Source organism: Falco peregrinus, chromosome 19, assembly GCF_023634155.1.
Source record: "Falco peregrinus isolate bFalPer1 chromosome 19, bFalPer1.pri, whole genome shotgun sequence".
NCBI classification, from domain to species: domain Eukaryota; kingdom Metazoa; phylum Chordata; class Aves; order Falconiformes; family Falconidae; genus Falco; species Falco peregrinus.
This window is the reverse complement of record NC_073740.1, coordinates 2,535,738-2,553,444: the sequence shown is the minus strand read 5'-3', so window position 1 is coordinate 2,553,444 and position 17,707 is coordinate 2,535,738. Positions and strand designations below refer to the sequence as shown.

At 64.6% G+C, this 17,707-nt stretch overlaps 2 protein-coding genes and 1 long non-coding RNA gene across 3 annotated transcripts; 2 read left to right on the top strand and 1 right to left on the bottom strand.

Moving 5' to 3' along the window:
* The first annotated feature begins 220 nt into the window (after positions 1 to 220).
* PRIM1 (DNA primase subunit 1) lies at positions 221 to 4,005 on the top strand. The gene is made up of 13 exons (XM_055792195.1): positions 221 to 366; positions 526 to 683; positions 1,785 to 1,894; positions 2,000 to 2,073; positions 2,310 to 2,446; positions 2,513 to 2,571; positions 2,648 to 2,758; positions 2,862 to 2,952; positions 3,036 to 3,180; positions 3,264 to 3,333; positions 3,413 to 3,495; positions 3,575 to 3,673; positions 3,794 to 4,005. Exons 1-13 carry the CDS (start codon positions 264 to 266, stop codon positions 3,811 to 3,813), a joined length of 1,260 nt encoding a protein of 419 aa, XP_055648170.1. The 5' UTR covers positions 221 to 263; the 3' UTR covers positions 3,814 to 4,005.
* Positions 4,006 to 4,235: 230 nt separating this feature from the next.
* Positions 4,236 to 15,716, top strand: NACA (nascent polypeptide associated complex subunit alpha). The gene is made up of 8 exons (XM_013297874.2): positions 4,236 to 4,382; positions 4,920 to 4,991; positions 13,537 to 13,622; positions 13,751 to 13,828; positions 14,333 to 14,479; positions 14,735 to 14,863; positions 15,212 to 15,334; positions 15,588 to 15,716. Exons 2-8 carry the CDS (start codon positions 4,922 to 4,924, stop codon positions 15,600 to 15,602), a joined length of 648 nt encoding a protein of 215 aa, XP_013153328.2. The 5' UTR covers positions 4,236 to 4,382; positions 4,920 to 4,921; the 3' UTR covers positions 15,603 to 15,716.
* LOC129782878 (uncharacterized) lies at positions 10,620 to 11,011 on the bottom strand. The gene is made up of 3 exons (XR_008744997.1): positions 10,873 to 11,011; positions 10,722 to 10,788; positions 10,620 to 10,649 (listed from the first exon to the last, which is right to left on the bottom strand). It is a non-coding gene; the product is annotated as an uncharacterized LOC129782878 (long non-coding RNA).
* Positions 15,717 to 17,707: the final 1,991 nt, after the last annotated feature.

Genomic DNA, 17,707 nt, shown 5'->3' with positions numbered 1-17,707 from the left:
TCGGGGGTCTGCTCCGGTCCTGGCGCTTCCCTCTGGCAGCAGCCGGGTCGGGTCCGGTCGCAGCCGTGCGCCCGCCGAGGACCCGTTAAACCGGGAGCGGGGCAGCGCCTGCGGGTTCCCGCACCCCCGCGCTGCCCCCCCGGGACCCCTCGGTGCTTGGCGCGCCCCGCGCTGCCCCCGCCCCGGGGCCGGACTACAGCTCCCGGCGGCCCCCGGTGCCCGCCCCCGGTGCCCGCCCCCGCCGCTTCCCGCCGCCACCCGCCATGGCGCCGTTCGAGCCGGAGGCGCTGCCCGAGCTGCTCCCAGTCTTCTACCGGCGGCTCTTCCCGTACGGCGCCTACGGCCGCTGGCTCGGCTACGGCGGCGGTGAGCGGGGCGGGGGGCAGCGCGGGGGTCCCGGGGGCGCTGGGGGTGCCGGCGGGTGGGTGCCCTGACCGGGCTCTGGGGCACCGGGGGGAGCAGGGCGGGGGGGAGCTGGGGGGGAGGCAGTGAGGGCCCCCCCCAACCCGCCCGCGCCCCCCGCAGTGGTGAAGAACTACTTCCAGCTGCGGGAATTCTCCTTCACGCTGCGGGACGATGTCTACGTGCGGTTCCAGTCCTTCGGCAGCCCCCAGGAGCTGGAGCGGGAGCTGCAGAGGACCAACCCCTACAAGATCGATATCGGGGCCATCTACTCCCACCGGGTGAGTCCTGCGCCCCCCCGGCACCGCGACCGGGAGCCCCGGCACCCTCACCAGGAGCCCCACCAGTAGCCATGGCATCCCAACTGGGAGCTCTGGCACCCCAACTGGGAGCCCCAGCAGCGTGGCACCCGAACTGGGAGCCCTGGCACCCTGACCAGGAGCCCCACCAGTAGCCATGGCATCCCAACCAGTAGCCATAGCACCCCAACTGGGAGCTCTGGCACCCCAACTGGGAGCCTCAGCATCATGGCACCCCGACCAGGAGCCCTGGCACCCCAACTGGGAACCCTGGCACTCTCGCCAGGAGCCCCGACTGGGAGCTACGGCACCCTGACCAGAAGCCTCCAGCACCATGACCAGGAGCCCCAGCACCATGGCATCCCAACTGGGAGCCCTGACCAGTAGCCCCGGCACCCTGACCAGTAGCCCTGGCACTCCAACTGGGAGCCCTGGCACCCTCACCAGGAGCCCTGACCGGGCGCTCTGGCATCCTGACCAGGAGCCCCAGTGCCCTGGCACCCCAACTGGGAGCCCAGACCAGTAGCCCTGGCACCCTGACTGGGAGCCCCGGCACCCTGTCCAGTAGCCCTGGCACCCTGACTGGGAGATCCAGCACCCTGTCCAGTAGCCATGGCACCCTGACTGGGAGCCCCGGCACCCTGTCCAGTAGCCATGGCACCCTGACTGGGAGATCCGGCACCCTGTCCAGTAGCCATGGCACCCTGACTGGGAGCCCCGGCACCCTGTCCAGTAGCCATGGCACCCTGACTGGGAGCCCCGGCACCCTGACCAGTAGCCATGGCACCCTGACTGGGAGCCCCGGCACCCTGACCAGTAGCCATGGCACCCTGACTGGGAGATCCGGCACCCTGTCCAGTAGCCATGGCACCCTGACTGGGAGATCCGGCACCCTGTCCAGTAGCCCTGGCACCCCGACTGGGAGCCCCGGCACCCTGACCAGTAGCCATGGCACCCTGACTGGGACCCCCAGCAGGAGCTCCGGCACCCCAACCGGGAGCCCTGGTGCCAGCTGGCCCCAGGGGGACACAGCCCCAAGCTCATGGGGTCCCCAGCCAGCGCTGAGCTCATCCTGTCCCACAGCCCAACCAGCACAACACGGTGCACCTGGGGGGGGCCTTCCAGCCTCAGGAGAAGGAGCTGGTCTTTGACATCGACATGACGGACTACGACGACGTGCGGACGTGCTGCAGGTTCCTGGGGGTGTTCACAGCACAAGCTGGAATAGCTGGTGGGTGTTGGGGGGGGGTGTGAACGGGCACGGGGCAGCCCTCTGACCCACCACGCTCTGCCTCCAGCTCAGCTGACATCTGCTCCAAGTGCTGGACCCTGATGACCATCGCCATCCGCGTCATTGACCGCGCGCTTGTGGGTGAGGGTCTCGGGGACCTATGTGGCCCCGTCCTCATGCACTGAGGATGCGCCCAGACCATGCTTTGCCCCATAGAGACACCAGGACCCCAAAGCAGGGAGCGGGGCAGCACTCTCGTGGGGCTGGGGGGAGCAGAGGATGCGCTGGTGCCCGGCGGGTTGGCAGCGCTGCCAGGCTTAGGCAGACGCTGCAGCCCATCCCAGCGCGCTCCTGCAGCCTGGCTGTTCCCTGCGCAGAGGACCTGGGCATGAAGCATCGTCTGTGGGTGTACTCGGGCCGGCGGGGTGTCCACTGCTGGGTGTGCGACGACGCGGTGCGGAAGTGGTCCCCGGCGCTGCGGGCGGCCACCGTGGAGTACCTGAGCCTGGTGAAGGTGGGTGCGCGCAGGGCCAGGCACCCCCTGCCCACTCCCCAAGGTTGACCACCGCTGTCCCCCCAGGGCGGAGCAGAGACCGTGAAGAAGGTGAACCTCTCCGAGCCCATCCACCCCTTCATCAGGTTGGTGGGGACACCCTTGCCCAGCCCCTACAGCCCCCAGCCGTGGGGTGCTGAGCCTCTCCCCACTGCTCCGCAGGCGGTCGGTCAGCGTGGTGGAGAAGTACTTCGAGGCGTTCGCACTGGTGAGCCAGGACATCCTGGGCAGCCCAGAGAGCTGGGAGAAGGTGCTGGCACTTGTCCCGGAGGATATCCTTCCCAGAGCGGCCCTACCATCCCGGGTCTGGAGGGAGGGTCCCTGCGGGTGGAGCGGGGTCGGCCGTGTCCGTGATCAGCCTTGACCACCGGCCACAGCACCGTGAGCTGCTGCAGGGCGAGTTCCCCAAGAAGCGGGACTCGGTGCAGCGCTGGGAGCTGCTGAAGAGCAGGATGGAGCGGACACGGGTAAGTGGCTGTGGAGCTGCCCCAGGCAGGGGGCCAGGTGCTGCTACCTGCCCCGCTGCCCCCTGACCCACCTATCCCCACAGCGGGGGCCGGGGGCCGGGAAGAACGTGCCGTGCTATGCAGACTGGGAGATCATGCTGCAGTACTGCTTTCCCCGCCTCGACATCAACGTCAGCAAAAGCATCGGGCACCTGCTGAAGAGCCCTTTCAGCGTCCACCCCAAAACAGGTGGCTCTGGTGGTCTGTGGGGACGGGGACCCCTGGGGACCCCCGGGGCCGGGACCCCCAGCAGTGACTCCCCTCTCGTGCAGGTCGTATTTCGGTGCCGCTGGATCTGCAGAGGCTGGACCAGTTTGACCCATTTGCTGTCCCCACCATCAGGTACGTGAGCAGGGCAGGCGTCACAGGGGGTCCCGGCTGTACCGGCAGCCCCCCCCACACATCCCACCGTCTCCCACAGTTCCCTGTGCCACGAGCTGGACACAGCTGGCCAAGACGGGGAGCAGGATGGTGAGGAAACGGAGCCAAAGCGCCGTGTGCGGGGTGAGTGGGGCTGGGGCTGGGGCACTGGGGGTCCCCACTGCCCACTCTTGTTCCCACTCAACCCCCTGAATCCTCCCAGACTATAAGAAGACGAGCCTGGCGCCCTACGTGCGGGTCTTCGAGCAGTTCGTGGAGGAGATGGAGCACGCCCGGAGAGGAGAGCTGCTCCGCAGGAGCGGTAAGTGCCAGGCAGGGATGCAGCTGGCAGGGGGACCCTCAAGGGGACCCCAAAGGGGACCCCCGTGGCTCTGAGAAACTGCTCTTTTTCTGTAAAAATTCCCATTTCTCCTCTCTGCAGACCTACAAGGAGATTTCTGAGGCCTCCAGGCTGCCATGGGACCAACTGCCATCACCAATTCCTGTGTCATCACCTCCACCGCCAGCTGCCGGGGGTCCTGGTGCCTCGGAGCTGGGGCGCCAGCTCCCTGATCCCCTCCCCCCCAGCCCCACGCGGGCCCTTCCCACCTTTTGTACCTTTTCTACGCAAAGACCATTAAATGTCTGTGGTCACCCGCGTGCCTGCGCCCGGGACGCGCCCAGGTGGGAGGGGGCCGGGGTCCCTGCCCCACAGCGGGGGGATTCGGCTGGCAGCCGGGGGGTCCCTGCCCTACAACCGGGGGTCCTTGCTGGCACCCACAGGGTCCCTGCCCCACAGCCAGGGGTCCTTGCTGGCACCCGGGGGTTCCCTGTCAGCATCCGGGAGGTTCCAGTCCCACACCCCCAGGGCCCGGCCCGGCCAGGGCCCGGAACGGTGGAGCGCGGCCTTCCGGGCGGGGCGGGCTGCCGGGCCGCTGCCCCTTGCCCCGGAAGTGCTCGTCCTCCCGGAAGTGGTGCCTCCAGCCGCTCTGTCTCTTTCCGCCGCCATCTTGGGCCCTGCTCCCCGCACAGTGAGTCCCGCCGCTGTTATCCGCCGCCATCCGCCGCCACCCGGGGTCGGGGCTGCTGCCGGGGCTGCCTGCTGCTCGCGGGCCGCGGCCGGGCCGGGAGGGGGGCGGGAGGGCGGCGGCGGGCCCGGCCGAAGCCGCCGCTGGGGCCATGGTCGCGCCGGGAAGGCCGGCGGGGACGGCGCCGCGCACCGGGAAGGAGCCGCCCGCTCTGGGGAGAGGGGAGAGGCGGCCGGGGTGGCGGGCCGGGCCCCCGGGGGAGACCGGCTCCGCAGCCCGGCGGGGGAAGCACCGTTGGCAGCCCCGGGTGGGACCGGGCTCGGCCCGTGCTGTTCGGCGCTCGGGGCCCGTTGGGCCCGGGGTGTCCGGGACCGAGCGGGCAGCTGAGCCGTCCCTCCTGACCTGCCGGTACCGGGAGGCGTTCAGTGCCCCAGGCAGCGGCTGGCGGGTGGCTGTGGGAAGGGCCAGGGACCGGCAGCCGCCCTGGGGCTGTCCGGAGCCCCGGCGAGCCCGGGCCTGGTGCGTTCTCCCTCTCCCCAGAAATGCCTGGCGAAGCTACAGAAACCGTCCCGGCCACGGAGCAGGAGCTGCCGCAGCCGCAGGCTGAGACAGGTGAGGCGGAGGCGGGGGCGGGGGGTGTCGCGACTTCGGGGAGGGGGCGAAACGTGCTACGGGGGGGGAACGGCCCTGCGGCCCCCGGGCCCCCAGTCGCTTTTAAAGGGGAAGGTCGGACGCTGGTGTGTTTCACCCCTGCCCGGTGGGTTCTTGGGTGACACGGGAGCGGCGGAGCCAGGGCTGGGGGTCCTCGGGGGGCGAGGACCCGGTGGCAGCAGGTGCTCTGCTCCGTGTTACCCCAGGGGTGCTGGGGGCTGCACCAAGGCCTGAGGGTCTTTCTCAGCTTCTGCATCGTTGTGCCGTGGGCCGAAGGAAATGGTGTTCCTTCTGTAGCTTCTTACCCCAAAACACATCGGTATTGCTAAAGTCACGTTATTTGTGGGCCCTCGTGTCCCAAACTATCAGGGAGAGCGCTGTATCGGCACGCTCTGTACCTTGCTCGTATGTTCCCATACGGATTTGGGTGTTGGAGCAGTGCAAGTGGGAGGAGGGCGGCCGGAGCTGGGTTGAGGTGCAGCCGCGTGGTGACTGGGACGTTCAGAGATGCCTACAAACGTTAATAATCCCTTTGCACACTGGAACCGGTCGGGTCTGGGAAGGTGACGCATGGCTCCATGTTGGAATCACAGTGCGGCCGGGGAGTGTTGCTGTGCTGGTGGCGGGGGCGGCCCAGGGATTTGGGGCAGCTCAGAAACACGCAGGCGGGGGAGCGCGGGCTCCTGTGCCCGCCGTGGGGCAGGAGGTGGTGCCCAGCCCGCGCTGCCTGTTGTGCTGCCCAGCTGCCTTGATGGTGTCCCAGGTGCTGCGGTGCAAATGCTCTGCCCAGGTTTCCTGCGTCTGCTCCAGGCCATGGGAATATGTGACCAGGCGTTGTCACCCAGCTTGGGGGAACCACGTGGGGCACGGTGGTGGATGGAGTCTGTCCAAAGGGCGCCTTGGATTTGGGGAACACGAGGGAAGTGGGACCTTCCCTCCGGTCGGGAGGTGCTGGCAGAAAGGCCCCTGGGAGGAGACGGCCCCCCGTGCCCAGTGCGGCTGAATGACAGCTGTCAGTGTGACAGCTGCGGTTTCGGGTCCTGGGGAGCTGCTGTACTTTTGGTCTCTCTCCAGGCGTAGCTGGGATTCTTGCGTGGGGGCACTTAGCAGCGTGTCCCCCCTTCCCGGAATGGCTTTTCTCATGGTCTCGGGCAACAACTGGCATGTTTTCTCCTCTTGAGCACTGCTACCCTTGAGTGACTGACAGCTTCATGGAGGAGACAGAGGTCAGTAGAAGCCGGCAGTGGGCAGCTTGTGCTGAGCAGGAAATGCAGGACCTGTTCTCCAGCCCTGGGGCAGCAACACGGGCAGCTGCAGAGGCTGGAGCAGCTGCGGGGGGACCGTTAGGTAGGTCTGCAGGTGGAGGGGGTGTGTGGGTGCGACGGCTGTCACATCTGCCTTGCCTCTACTCAGCCGGCTGTTCTGAGATCCGGCAGCACAAGAGGAGCTGGGGGTGCTGGCGCAGATCACCCCGTGGGTGGGAGTCGCAAGCAGTTTCCTTTGACATTAGTCTTATTCTTTGGAGGTTGGCTGCTCCATGGAAAGCTTGTGAGATTGGGCGCAGCAGTCTCTAATCCAGCAGTAGAGGGGGTTTGGCTTTGGGATGTGGGCAGCCAGACCGCGGAAGGCTCTGCAGCCTGCTTGTTTGAAGCATCCCTTAAAAATTATATGTGCTTCTTGACAATCCTGTGAGGCAGGGCTGTCAGTGCAGAAGTGGTGAATTGAAATATTGTGCTTATCACAGGAATGTCCTCAAACGGTGCTGGTGAGGTGTTGGTGGAGTTGGAAAAGGAACAGGAGGAGCTGGCAGGGATAAATGAGCTTTCCAGAAAAGGGTGTTGTCTGAGTAGCCTGTTCTGTAAAGGTCTTGGGACCAGCTCAGCTCTTGGCAGGGTTTGTTTCTCCTTTTTGAGGCGCCAGTAAGTTCTCTGGAGCAGGAAGTGTCCTGGCACCCGTTGGCACGAGGCACTGATGTCTGGCACTCATTGAGTAGCTGCTCAGCTCCAGGCAGGTTCCCGCCTCCTCCCACCATCCCACATTTCAGGGTAGGCGGGGGAAATGGGGCGTTGGAATCATCTTTCAGGGCCAGGCCGCTGTTCTTGGACAGAGAAAGGGATGTTGCCCACAGAGGAGGCTGCTGTGAGTTCCACGCACATGTTGCTGCTTTGCACGGTAGGGAGGCAAGGACTTGAGTCTGTGGTTAGCCCTAATTGCAGCATGGGAGAGGTGGGGCAATGGAATCGCTGGCAGAACCCCTGTCGCAGGTCAGCGGGTGACCTGTGCAGAGCTGGATGCGGCTGCAGCGGTGAGCCGGTGCCCCGTGCGGAAGCAGGAGGAGATCTGTCGTTCCCTCGATGTGCTGAGGTCTCTGCAAACCTGACTGTGGTTTGGGCTCCGCAGCTGTCGGTGGCTTCTCCTTGGCAGCTGGCCTGGCAGCGCTCCCCTCGCTGTCCCTGCCAGCGGACCTGCCGGGACACGCTGCCTTCGTGTTCGGGGTTGGTGCCGTGCACAGGGCTGGAGCTGCTGAGGGGCGGGTGTGTGGCTGGGCCGGTTCTGCTCTCCCGACTGGCAGTGGTGCCGGTTACGCTGGTCGGACAAGCGCTGCTCTCCCTGGCTCTCACAGCCCTTTCCCCTGAGCGGTTCCCTCTGATCCTGAGCTGGCGTTCGGGAACGCCGGGCTCTCGCCGGGCTCCCAGCGCTGGCTGGAGGCAGGCACGTGCTGGGGGAGCTGGATGGCAAGTGCCCTCCCTCAGCGGGACTTGCCTTAACAAACTGTTGTTCTCACCTCAGCTCCAGCTGCCCTTCCTCCCGCAGCCCCTGTCACTGCTCCTGTCGCAGCACCAGGTACTCAGGACCCTCCTCGTTAACACCTCGTGTGCCACATTAACCAGAGTTTGCTGTTCTGGGTGGTTGCAGTTACATTAACCCTAACAGCTTGCACAGGGGAGCGCAGGTCACTGCGTGGGAGTCAGGACTCGGGGTCCTGTCCCCTCAGTGCGGTTGAGCCACACCGCTCCCCTGTGTCTTGGTGTCCTCGTCCCTGAAGGGCGTGTGCCTGCCAGGAGGGGCTGCCTGTGTCACACTGGGGCTGGAGGGAGGGGGCTGCCTGCTGCCAGTGCGCTCCTGGAGCAGTTATGCATGCCAGTGTGTTCAATTTGACTTTTCCTTCCTATCCTCGGGTGGGTCCTTGTTGCCCTCCCTGCTCCTGCCAGCCCGGGATGCCATTTCCCAGACTCGGGAGCAGCGCTGGGGCTCTGGCCAGGCCTCCGGAGCTGCATGGAGGTGGTGGCAGCCCCTTTGGGTAGGGAAGAGCCAAGGGTAGAGCTGGCAGCAAAGCCTGGCCCCTGGCCTGCTGGGGCTTCCTGGCGTTTCAGGTGCCACCCCGTGCCGTGCCAGGGTTCCCTCTAAAGAGGGAAGCCTGGGGTGGCAGTGCTGATCCCAGCAGCGGGTTTTTTTCATTTGTCACTTGTGCCCATCAGCTGGCTTATGCTGGCACGGCGCTCTCTAGAATTGGTGCCGGTTTCTAGAAGTGGATGAACGCCCCGGTCTGCACTGGGTTGGTGGGTCGGGCAGACGTTCCTCTGCTGCCCTAGAGGCCAGGCACGAAGGCTGGGGTAGGCCAGGGCCAGGACGGGGCCGGCTGTGCTGGGCACGCTGCCTTCTGCTGGCCTCCCCTCCCTCTCTCCCTGCTCTCACGGGTTCACTCTGTTTCTCTCCTTTAGCTGTTCTTCATGCTGCTCATTCCCCACCTCTGACTCCATCTCCGGGCCCCGCTGGCCAGGCTCTCCCAGCGGAGCCGCCCAGCCCTGCCGCGACTCTGCCTGTCCCTGCTGGGCCCCCAGCCCCCGTTTCCCCACCTGTGGTCCCAGCAGCAGCGATCCCCGTGTTTTCTCTTCCCCCCCAGCTCCCTGTCCCAGCTCTGCAGGTCCCAGTTACCACCTCCCCTCCTCCAGCTCCGCAGTCCCCAATGGGTTTTGCAGCCCCAGGATCTCCAGGGCCTGCCCCAGTTAGCCCAGTGTCTCCGGGACTCCCAGCCCCAGTGTTGCCTGCTCTGGCCGCTGCTCCTGCCGCAGTGACGGTGGCCCCCCCTCGCCCCTGCCATGAGCCCTGGCTCTCCCCCCACAGCTCTCACTTCTCCTGTGAAAGCTGCCGTCCCCGTGAGCCCCACGGGAGCTGCAGCCCAGGCCCCTCTCCCTGCCCCCACAGCAGCCCCCGCCGCTTCCCTGGCCCCCGGGGCAGCCCCGGCTGCTCTCCTCCTGCCCCCTTCCCTTCCCCTGACACCATCTCCCCCACCAGCGTCCCCCACTTTCCTGCCTGCTCCTGCCGCGCCTCCCGAGGCTGCAGCTTGTCCCCAGAGCCCGGGCTCTCCCCCTCTTCCCACAGCAGCCCCTCCGTGCCCTGTCTTGGCTGCCCCAGCAGTACCAGTGTCTCCTGGCAGCCCTGCCTCCACCCTGCTGGCTTCTGCCTCGGCCTCTCCCCGAGCCCCAGCCCCCAGCTCTCCCCTGCCCCCCCCAGCTCCTCCCCAGTGCCAAGCCCTGACCAGTGCCATCTCTCCTCCTGGCTTCCTGGCTGCCCCCGTGGCCCTGGCCCCGTTGTCACCCGCTGCCCCTCTTGTGCCAGCTGTGATGTCTCCTGGGAGTAATGCTGTTGCCCTGCAGGGCCTGACCCCTGGTGCTCCAGTCTCTCCACTGGTTCCAGTTGCTCCTTCTCTTGCCCAGACCTGTCCTGTGGACCCTGTCCCAGTGGCCCCGGCTGCTGCCCCTGCAGCTCTGGGAGAGCCAGTCCCTCCCTCCATGGCGAGGACACCTCCTGAGGGCCCGGACCCTCAGGCAGCGCCTGCCGCTGTGGCCGTTCCCATCGCTCCTGCCTTGTCAAAACCCTCTCTGGGAGCTGCCCCATCTCCCCCAGGGCCACCAGTGGCAGCAGCCATGGCTGCTTTGGCTAAAGCAGCTCCAGTGAGTCCTGTCTCCCCACCGGTAGCTCCTGTGCCTGCTGCCCCCTCAGCCCCTTCCAGCTCCCCACCTGTCACACCAGCGATGGCAGCTCTGGTCACCCCTCCTGCAACCAGAGTGGCTCCCATGAGCCCAGTCACTGCCCTGTCAGCTCCTTCTGCCCCTGCCACACCAGCTCCACCAGCTCCGGCTGCCCCTTCTGCGGCCAAATTGCCACCTGTGAGCCCTGTCACTGCCACATCTGACCCCTCTGCCAGCTCCCTGCCTGTCACACCGGTGGTGGCAGCTCCATCCACCCCTCCTGCAGCCAAAGTGGCTCCCGTGAGCCTGGTTGCTTCCCCATCTACACCTTCTGTCCCTGCTATGCCAACTTCAGCTGCCCCTCCTGCAGCGAGGTCACCTCCCACCACACCTGCCCCCTCTGCCAGCTCCCTGCCTGTCACACCGGTGGTGGAAGCTCCATCCATTCTTCCTGCAGTCAAAGTGGCTTCTCTGAGCCCGGTCACTGCCCCTTCTGCTCCTTCTGTCCCTGCCAGCTCCCCACCTGTCACCCCAGCAGTGGCAGCCCTAGCAGCTCCTGCCACCCCTCCCGCAGCCAAAGCAGCTCCCAAGAGCCCTGTTGCTGCTCCCTCGGCCCCTGCCACACCAGCTCCTGCATCTCCACCAGCTCCAGATGCTCCTCCTGCAGCCAAAGCAGCTCCCAAGAGCCCTGTTGCTGCTCCTTCGGCCCCTGCCACACCAGCTCCTGCATCTCCACCAGCTGCTCCTGCAGCCAAAGTGGCTCCCAAGAGCCCTGTTGCTGCTCCCTCAGCTCCTGCATCTCCACCAGCTGCTCCTGCAGCCAAAGCGGCTCCCAAGAGCCCAGTTGCTGCTCCCTCAGCTCCTGCCACACCAGCTTCTGCTTCTCCACCAGCTCCAGCTGCTCCTGCAGCCAAAGCAGCTCCCAAGAGCCCTGTTGCTGCTCCCTCGGCCCCTGCCACACCAGCTCCTGCATCTCCCCCAGCTCCAGCTGCCCCTCCTGCAGCCAAAGCAGCTCCCAAGAGCCCTGTTGCTGCTCCCTCGGCCCCTGCCACACCAGCTCCTGCATCTCCCCCAGCTCCAGCTGCCCCTCCTGCAGCCAAAGCAGCTCCCAAGAGCCCTGTTGCTGCTCCCTCAGCTCCTGCATCTCCCCCAGCTCCAGCTGTGCCCTCCACAGCCAAAGCGGCTCCCAAGGGCCCTGTTGCTGCTCCCTCGGCCCCTGCCACACCAGCTTCTGCTTCTCCACCAGCTCCAGGTGCCCCCCCTGCAGCCAAAAAGCCTCCCAAGAGCTCTGGTGTGGCTCCCAAGAGCCCTGTTGCTGCTCCCTCGGCCCCTGCCACACCAGCTCCTGCATCTCCACCAGCTCCAGCTGCTCCTCCTGCAGCCAAAGCAGCTCCCAAGAGCCCTGTTGCTGCTCCCTCGGCCCCTGCCACACCAGCTCCTGCATCTCCAGCTGCTCCCCCTGCAGCTAAAAAGCCTCTGAAGAGCAGCCCTGGCCCTGCTCCACATGCTCCCTCTGCCCCTGCTGCTCCAGTGCCAGCGGCTCCACCAGCCCCAGCTGCAGCCAAAGCGCCTCCCAAGCGCCCTGCTGCAGCCCCATCATCTCCTGCAGCCCCACCAGCTCCAGCTGCCCCCCCAGCAGCCCTGGCACCCAGCATGCCAGCTCCCACTCCAGGCACGGCTGCCCCAGCCCCAGGGCTTCCTGGTGCCCCCCCAAAGCCATCAGCCAGTTGTGCAGGCCCTGCTCCCCAGAAGCCAGAGGGCAGCCCTCCTGGCTCTGCCCCGGCAGGTAACCTCCCCTCGCCTGCCTCTTCTGCGCCGAGCGCTCCCCCTGCAAAGAAGCAGACCCCTCCTGGGAAAGTCACCAAGCCATCCCCCCCGCCCACCCCCATCCAAGCCCCCCTCGAAGGCCCCAGCCCCTGTCAGCTCTGCCGTCGATGACGATGACCTGCCGCCTCTGATCCCCCCCGAGCTGCCCGCTGCCAAGCCGCCGGTGCAGCCCATCCTGGTGGACTTCTCTCCCCGAGCAGCCGTGGCCCCCGCTGAGGCCCCTGCTCCTCCGGCTAAGCAGCCTGTCCTGAGGAATGACAAGGGTATTTGCCACCTCGGTTTGCCGTGTGCATGGAGTGTCACTGGCTGCCCACCAGATACTAACCCGTAGATGGGGCGCTTGGCGTGTTGCTCTAGACGAATAGTCTGTGGAGGTGCCGCGGTGGAGGCAGGCCTGAACCGTGCCAGACCGGGCTGAACCTGCCCGAGCAGCCGGTGAGCCGGGGAATGGGGAAGGGAGATGCCCCGTGGCCGCGGGATCGGGCAGGTCAGGGCTCGGCATGGTCCAGTGCCAGCGAGTCAGTGTCACTAATGCGTGTTTTCAGGCACGGAGCACGGTGTGGCTTGAGGCATGGGTGCTGCGATTGTTGCCTGAGCTGGCTTCACACGGAGGCTCTGGGAAGAGCTGCCACGTGCCTGTACCCTGGGGGGGCTGTCTGCCATCCACCGTGGTGTTCCCTGTGTCTGTCTGCTAGCAAAGGGGAGCTACGGGCACTGCCAGTGCCAAAATGGGCCTGTCCCCACACACTGGGGAAAGTCCTTCGCCTGGCTGAACTGTTGGGGGCCCCCAGGCACACACCGACAGTCTGCAGAGAGCTTTGTCGGGGGCTCCTGCGTGCTCTGCACGGCCATGGGCACAGAGGCCCTTTCCAGAGAAGGAAACAGGACTGAATTCAGGTAACAGCTGCATGAGAGGACATCGTGGTCACCCTCTGGCCTCCTCTAAGGCTGGAGACACCCGGCTGTGCTTTGTTCACTCCTGCGTGGTCGGACACGGCTGTACGATGGTTCACAAGCTAATGGTGGCACTGCGGCAGTGGCACAGGAGCTGGCAGCCCTCTGAGCCTCCCCGGCTCCAGCAGCGTTCAGGACCTGGCACAGAGGCCAACCTGAGCGTCCAAAGATGCTGTTCCCTGGTGGGGATTTTCGAGGTAATTGCAAATCGCCTCATCTAGCAAAGTCACGGAAAGGTGCAGAAGGCCCAAGGACTCGGGGATTCGAGTCTCAGTTCCATGCTGTGTGTCTGAGCTCCTGTAACTCCAGCTTCACCACTGCCTGAACAGAGGGAAACCGAGGGAGTCCCAGTCAGTGCCAGGCCTGAGGAGCGCTGCCCTGTGCTCCTCCTCCAGCCGCGCTGCCACGCCGGCCCACCACGGTGCCTCAAACTGGGGGGAGCGGCTGGGGCTGTCTCCTGGGGCCTCAGCATTCCGGAGGCAGTGTCCAGGCATCTGCGGTGCTCTGGCAGCCCTTCCACCATGGTGAGCATGCTCAGAACAGGCTTTTGTGCTCCCTGCTGCTGATGGCATTTGGGGTTGCAGAGAGCACTCCTTCCACCTGATCCTGCTTGACCGTACGGGCTGGAAATGGTGTCAGCACTCAGAACCCCCAGCAACAAGGGCTGCACTGGAGCAGTGCAGTTCTTTGATCTTGCTGTGTCCCCTGGACCTACCTGAGCTGGAAAGAGACACGTGTGTTTGTTTCTGTAGGGTCTGGAACAGAGTCTGACAGTGATGAATCCGTACCAGAGCTCGAAGAGCAAGACTCTACACAGGCCACGACGCAGCAGGCACAGGTAGGGCAGGCGGCACACGCTGGCCACGTCCCTGCACCCAGCAGCAGCAGCAGAGCAGGATCCCTGCTGGTGCTGTCCATCACCACCTCGGGGTTGTCACGGATTCCTCTTGTTTTCTATCCTTGCAGCTTGCAGCAGCAGCTGAAATAGATGAAGAACCTGTCAGCAAAGCAAAACAGAGCCGGAGCGAAAAGAAAGCACGGAAGGTGAGGTGGGGTGGTGGCTGGACCAAACCTGTACATGGTGAACAGCCTGCCCGTGGGTGGCTGGGGTTTGCCTCAGGGTCTGGCACGGTATCCTCGAGTGCTGGGGCCTTTGCCCCACCTGCTGCTCCTCCCCTCCCGCCCCGTACAGTAGCAGCTGGGCATTGGGGAGCCGAGAGCTTTGTATGACTTTCTGCCCTCATCAGGCCCCTGGGCAGGGGGAGACCCCATCTGTGGGCAAAATTCCGTGTCTGGAGGGGCTCAGGGCTGTGCTACAGATCCTGCCAGTCCTGGGAGAGTTCCCTCCCGGGCTCCCACTGCATTGTCAGGCTAAAAGCCTGGGATTGCTTCTCCTCCACAGCAGTCAAATGCACATTTTCATTTGCAAGAGCACACCGATCGTTGGACCCGGGTCTCTGGAGAGCAGATGAGTGGATGCATCTTTACACAGGCTGGGCTGTCTCAGTAACTTCTTTCCCTCGCTTACTTTTCTCTCATGTTTTTCAGGCAATGTCTAAACTGGGCCTTCGCCAGGTGACAGGAGTAACCAGAGTCACCATCCGGAAATCTAAGAACATCCTCTTCGTCATCACAAAGCCAGACGTATACAAGAGCCCAGCATCAGACACCTACATAGTCTTTGGTGAAGCGAAGGTGAGCTGACTGCAGAGTGTCTGGCAGCTGCGTTAATCCGTGTTTGCAGCAGCTGCTCTGTGCCACTCCAGAGGGATGTGGGCAGACCGGGGGGTGCGCGTTGAGGGCCAGCTTCCCAGCTGCGTTGTTCGGCACAGCTGTTTGATGTGCTGGCACTGCTGCAGGGTGGGGAGCACAGCTGCGGCACGCCGAGCCTGCATGCTGGCATCCTGCTTTGCACGAGGCCAGCCTCACTCACACCTTTTCCTCCTCCAGATCGAAGACCTGTCCCAGCAAGCCCAGCTGGCAGCTGCCGAAAAGTTCAAAGTGCAAGGAGAAACTGTTTCAAACATCCAAGAAAACACACAGACTCCCACCGTGCAGGAGGAGAGCGAGGAAGAGGAGGTACGCCTTCCCCAGCCTGGTTCTGCAGGGCTGGGCACTTCACCGTGGGGCTGAGCCGGCTGCAAAGCCTCCAGAGTTTGTGTTAAGACCCATGGTTTTCTTTCCTCCATCCGTGTCTTCACCATGATGGGAAAAGGAGAGCACAGGGTCCTTCCCTGGGGGGATCTGGTCCCAGGCACTGCCAGGGGACTGTCCCCAGGCCTGGGCAGTACCCGGCCTTGCCTCCCAGCTTCTGTCTGCGTGGCCTGAGCAGGAGCTGCCCCAGTCCAGACAATCCCATTTCCCTCTGCCAGGCACGGAACAAACCGTGGTCGGGCTGGCGTGAACCCTGGGTTCTGTCTCCTTTAGGTTGACGAAACTGGCGTCGAGGTGAAAGACATTGAGCTGGTGATGTCACAGGCGAACGTGTCCCGAGCAAAGGCAGTCCGTGCCCTGAAGAACAACAGTAACGATATTGTAAACGCTATAATGGTGAGTGCCTGGCCAGGTGGGCCTGGCGCCCGGGGAGGAGGGAGAACCATTCCCGGTGGGATGTCCCTGGGGGGAGATGTGCAGCACGTAGTTCCCATGCGGCTGCTGCCGCACGTAGGGCATGAGCTGAGGGACGGGATGTGCCTCCCGCCTGCAGCCGTGGTGCTGGATTCCTCTGCGTGTCAGGGGCTGGGCTGTAGGGCTCCGTGCTGCCGGCAAGGCTGGCTCCTAACGTGCCTTTCTCTCTCTGCAGGAGTTGACGATGTAGCTGCCAGAGGGAGGAGCGTTTTTTGGTGTTTCAGAGAAAAGTAAAATGCAACTAAATTTAAAATTTGTACTATTTCTATCAATTAATAAAAGTTGTGGCTTATTGTTGGTGAAACACTTTCTGCTCCATGTTGGCTTTGCTACCTTCCCCTCCCTGGTAGCCAAGGTCCCAGGGTGGAGCCTTCCTCCCGGGAAGATCTCAGCACCGATACCCTGTCCCGTCCCGCTGCAGCGGAAGAACACCTGCCCGTTCCCTCATTTCCTTCCTGTCCTGGAGGTCGGCTGGCCATGAGCCCCAGTGTCACCACCATGCCTGGGACACTGGGTCCAGCCCAGGCCGTCTCCTTCAATAGACAGCGGGAGGTCCCAGATGGGAGGCGAGGAGCCCGCTGCAGGGTGTCACCTTCATCCCCCCCGACGTTCCTTTGGTGACCATGAGCTTCTCACTTCCCTGCAGCTGTGGGGTGGGGATGGACTGGGGCATCGCACACCTTCCAGCCTGAGCCGAAGGGAGGCTGAGGCTCGTCCAGCTTCGGGTCCACTGTTGCAACCTGCTGCTTTGCTGGACGGGGCGGCACAGCAGGGCTGAGCAGTGGAAGGCACTGCGCTCGGGAAGCCTCTGCTCATCCAGAAAGCCACTCCTTGCAGGCAGAGGGAATCTTCCCCCCCACTCGCAGGGGAGTGAGCTGACGTCTACCCTCCCACGGCCCTGAGTCTCACGAAATGCAGAGGCTGGAGCTGCGAAAATGGGCATCTTGCTGCCGTTTAGCAGAATTTTCTCCCCTGTGCCATAAATGCTGGGTTTCGGAACAGCTCATTAAAGCTGATGAGTGACATGGCAGCACAGGCAGCCAGCGAGAAGCCCAAGAGGAAATAACGGCGATGCCAGCTGGGAGCCCTCCGTTACCCTGCAGCCCACCCATGCAGGTGGGCAGAGCTCCCACCTGCCGGGAGGCAGCAGCGCAAGGGGCTGCAAGGGAGGGTGGCCATGGGCAAGCCCGGGTGGGGGGGATTGAGTGGGAGGCTTGTGCAGCGGTGTTTGACAGTTTTAATTAAGAAACTGGAAAGCTGCTGGCCCAGGGAGCAGCGATGGGATTTCAGAGCAGCTTCCAGCTCTGAGAGGTTGAATTCGGAGGCCACAGGCAGGAACGAGGCCTGGAGAGGCCCCATCTGCTCGGTGCGGAGTTGAGTTTTCATTAGTACCGTGCTCGATTCCCTGTGCTGTTCCCTGACTGCCCGCTGGAGCAGGAATTGGCTTTTGATTTGGCCCAGGGTTTCACTATCCAGTTGCTCAGCTGGCAGGCGGGCATTTCGCGTTCCCAGTTCCCAAACGCTGCTGCTCGCTCCCGAGCCTGGTCCTGGTCTGTGCTCCTCGTGATGAGCTGGGATGCCTTTGGCGTGAATCACTGCATCTCCCAGGGGAAGCTGCCTTTTTTTTTTTTTTTTTTTTGGTAAGACATGTGCTCTGGGGAAGGCCCAGCACGAGCATCCCCCTCTGCAGCGGTGCCAGGGGCTCGGCGCTGGTATGGCGGCACAGCGCAGGCCCTGCAGCAGTGCAGGATGAAGGCCCAGCGGGCAGCACGTGCTGCCATGCACAGGGGTGTGGGCCCAAACCTGCCGGCTCGGGGCAGCTGGGGAGGGTAAAAATGACCCCAGGGTGGGCTGGAGAAGTGTTCTGCCGGGCACAGGCTCGGTGGGAGCAGCCAGGGCCCCATGGCCCATGGGGCTGGGAACAGGCCCAGGGATGAGGCCCACCCAGGAATGGGCCTGGAGACAGGGCTGAGCAGGGAACAGGTCCGGGGATGGTGACCAGCTGGGGACAGGGCCAAGCTGGGAACAGGCTCAGTGATGGGGCCAGGCCAGGAACGGGCGTGGGGAGGGGGCTCAGCTGGAAATGGGTGTGTGGACAGGGCCCAGCTGGGAACAGGCCCAGGGATGGGGCCAGCCAGGTCTGGGCCCAGGGATGAGGCTCAGCCAGGAACGGGTCCGGGAACAGGGCTGAGCAGGGAACAGGCCTGGGGACAGGGCCCAGCTGGGACAACAGGCCAGGGGATGGAGCCAAGCCAGGAATGGGCCTGGGGCCGGAGCCCAGCTGGGAACGGGCCT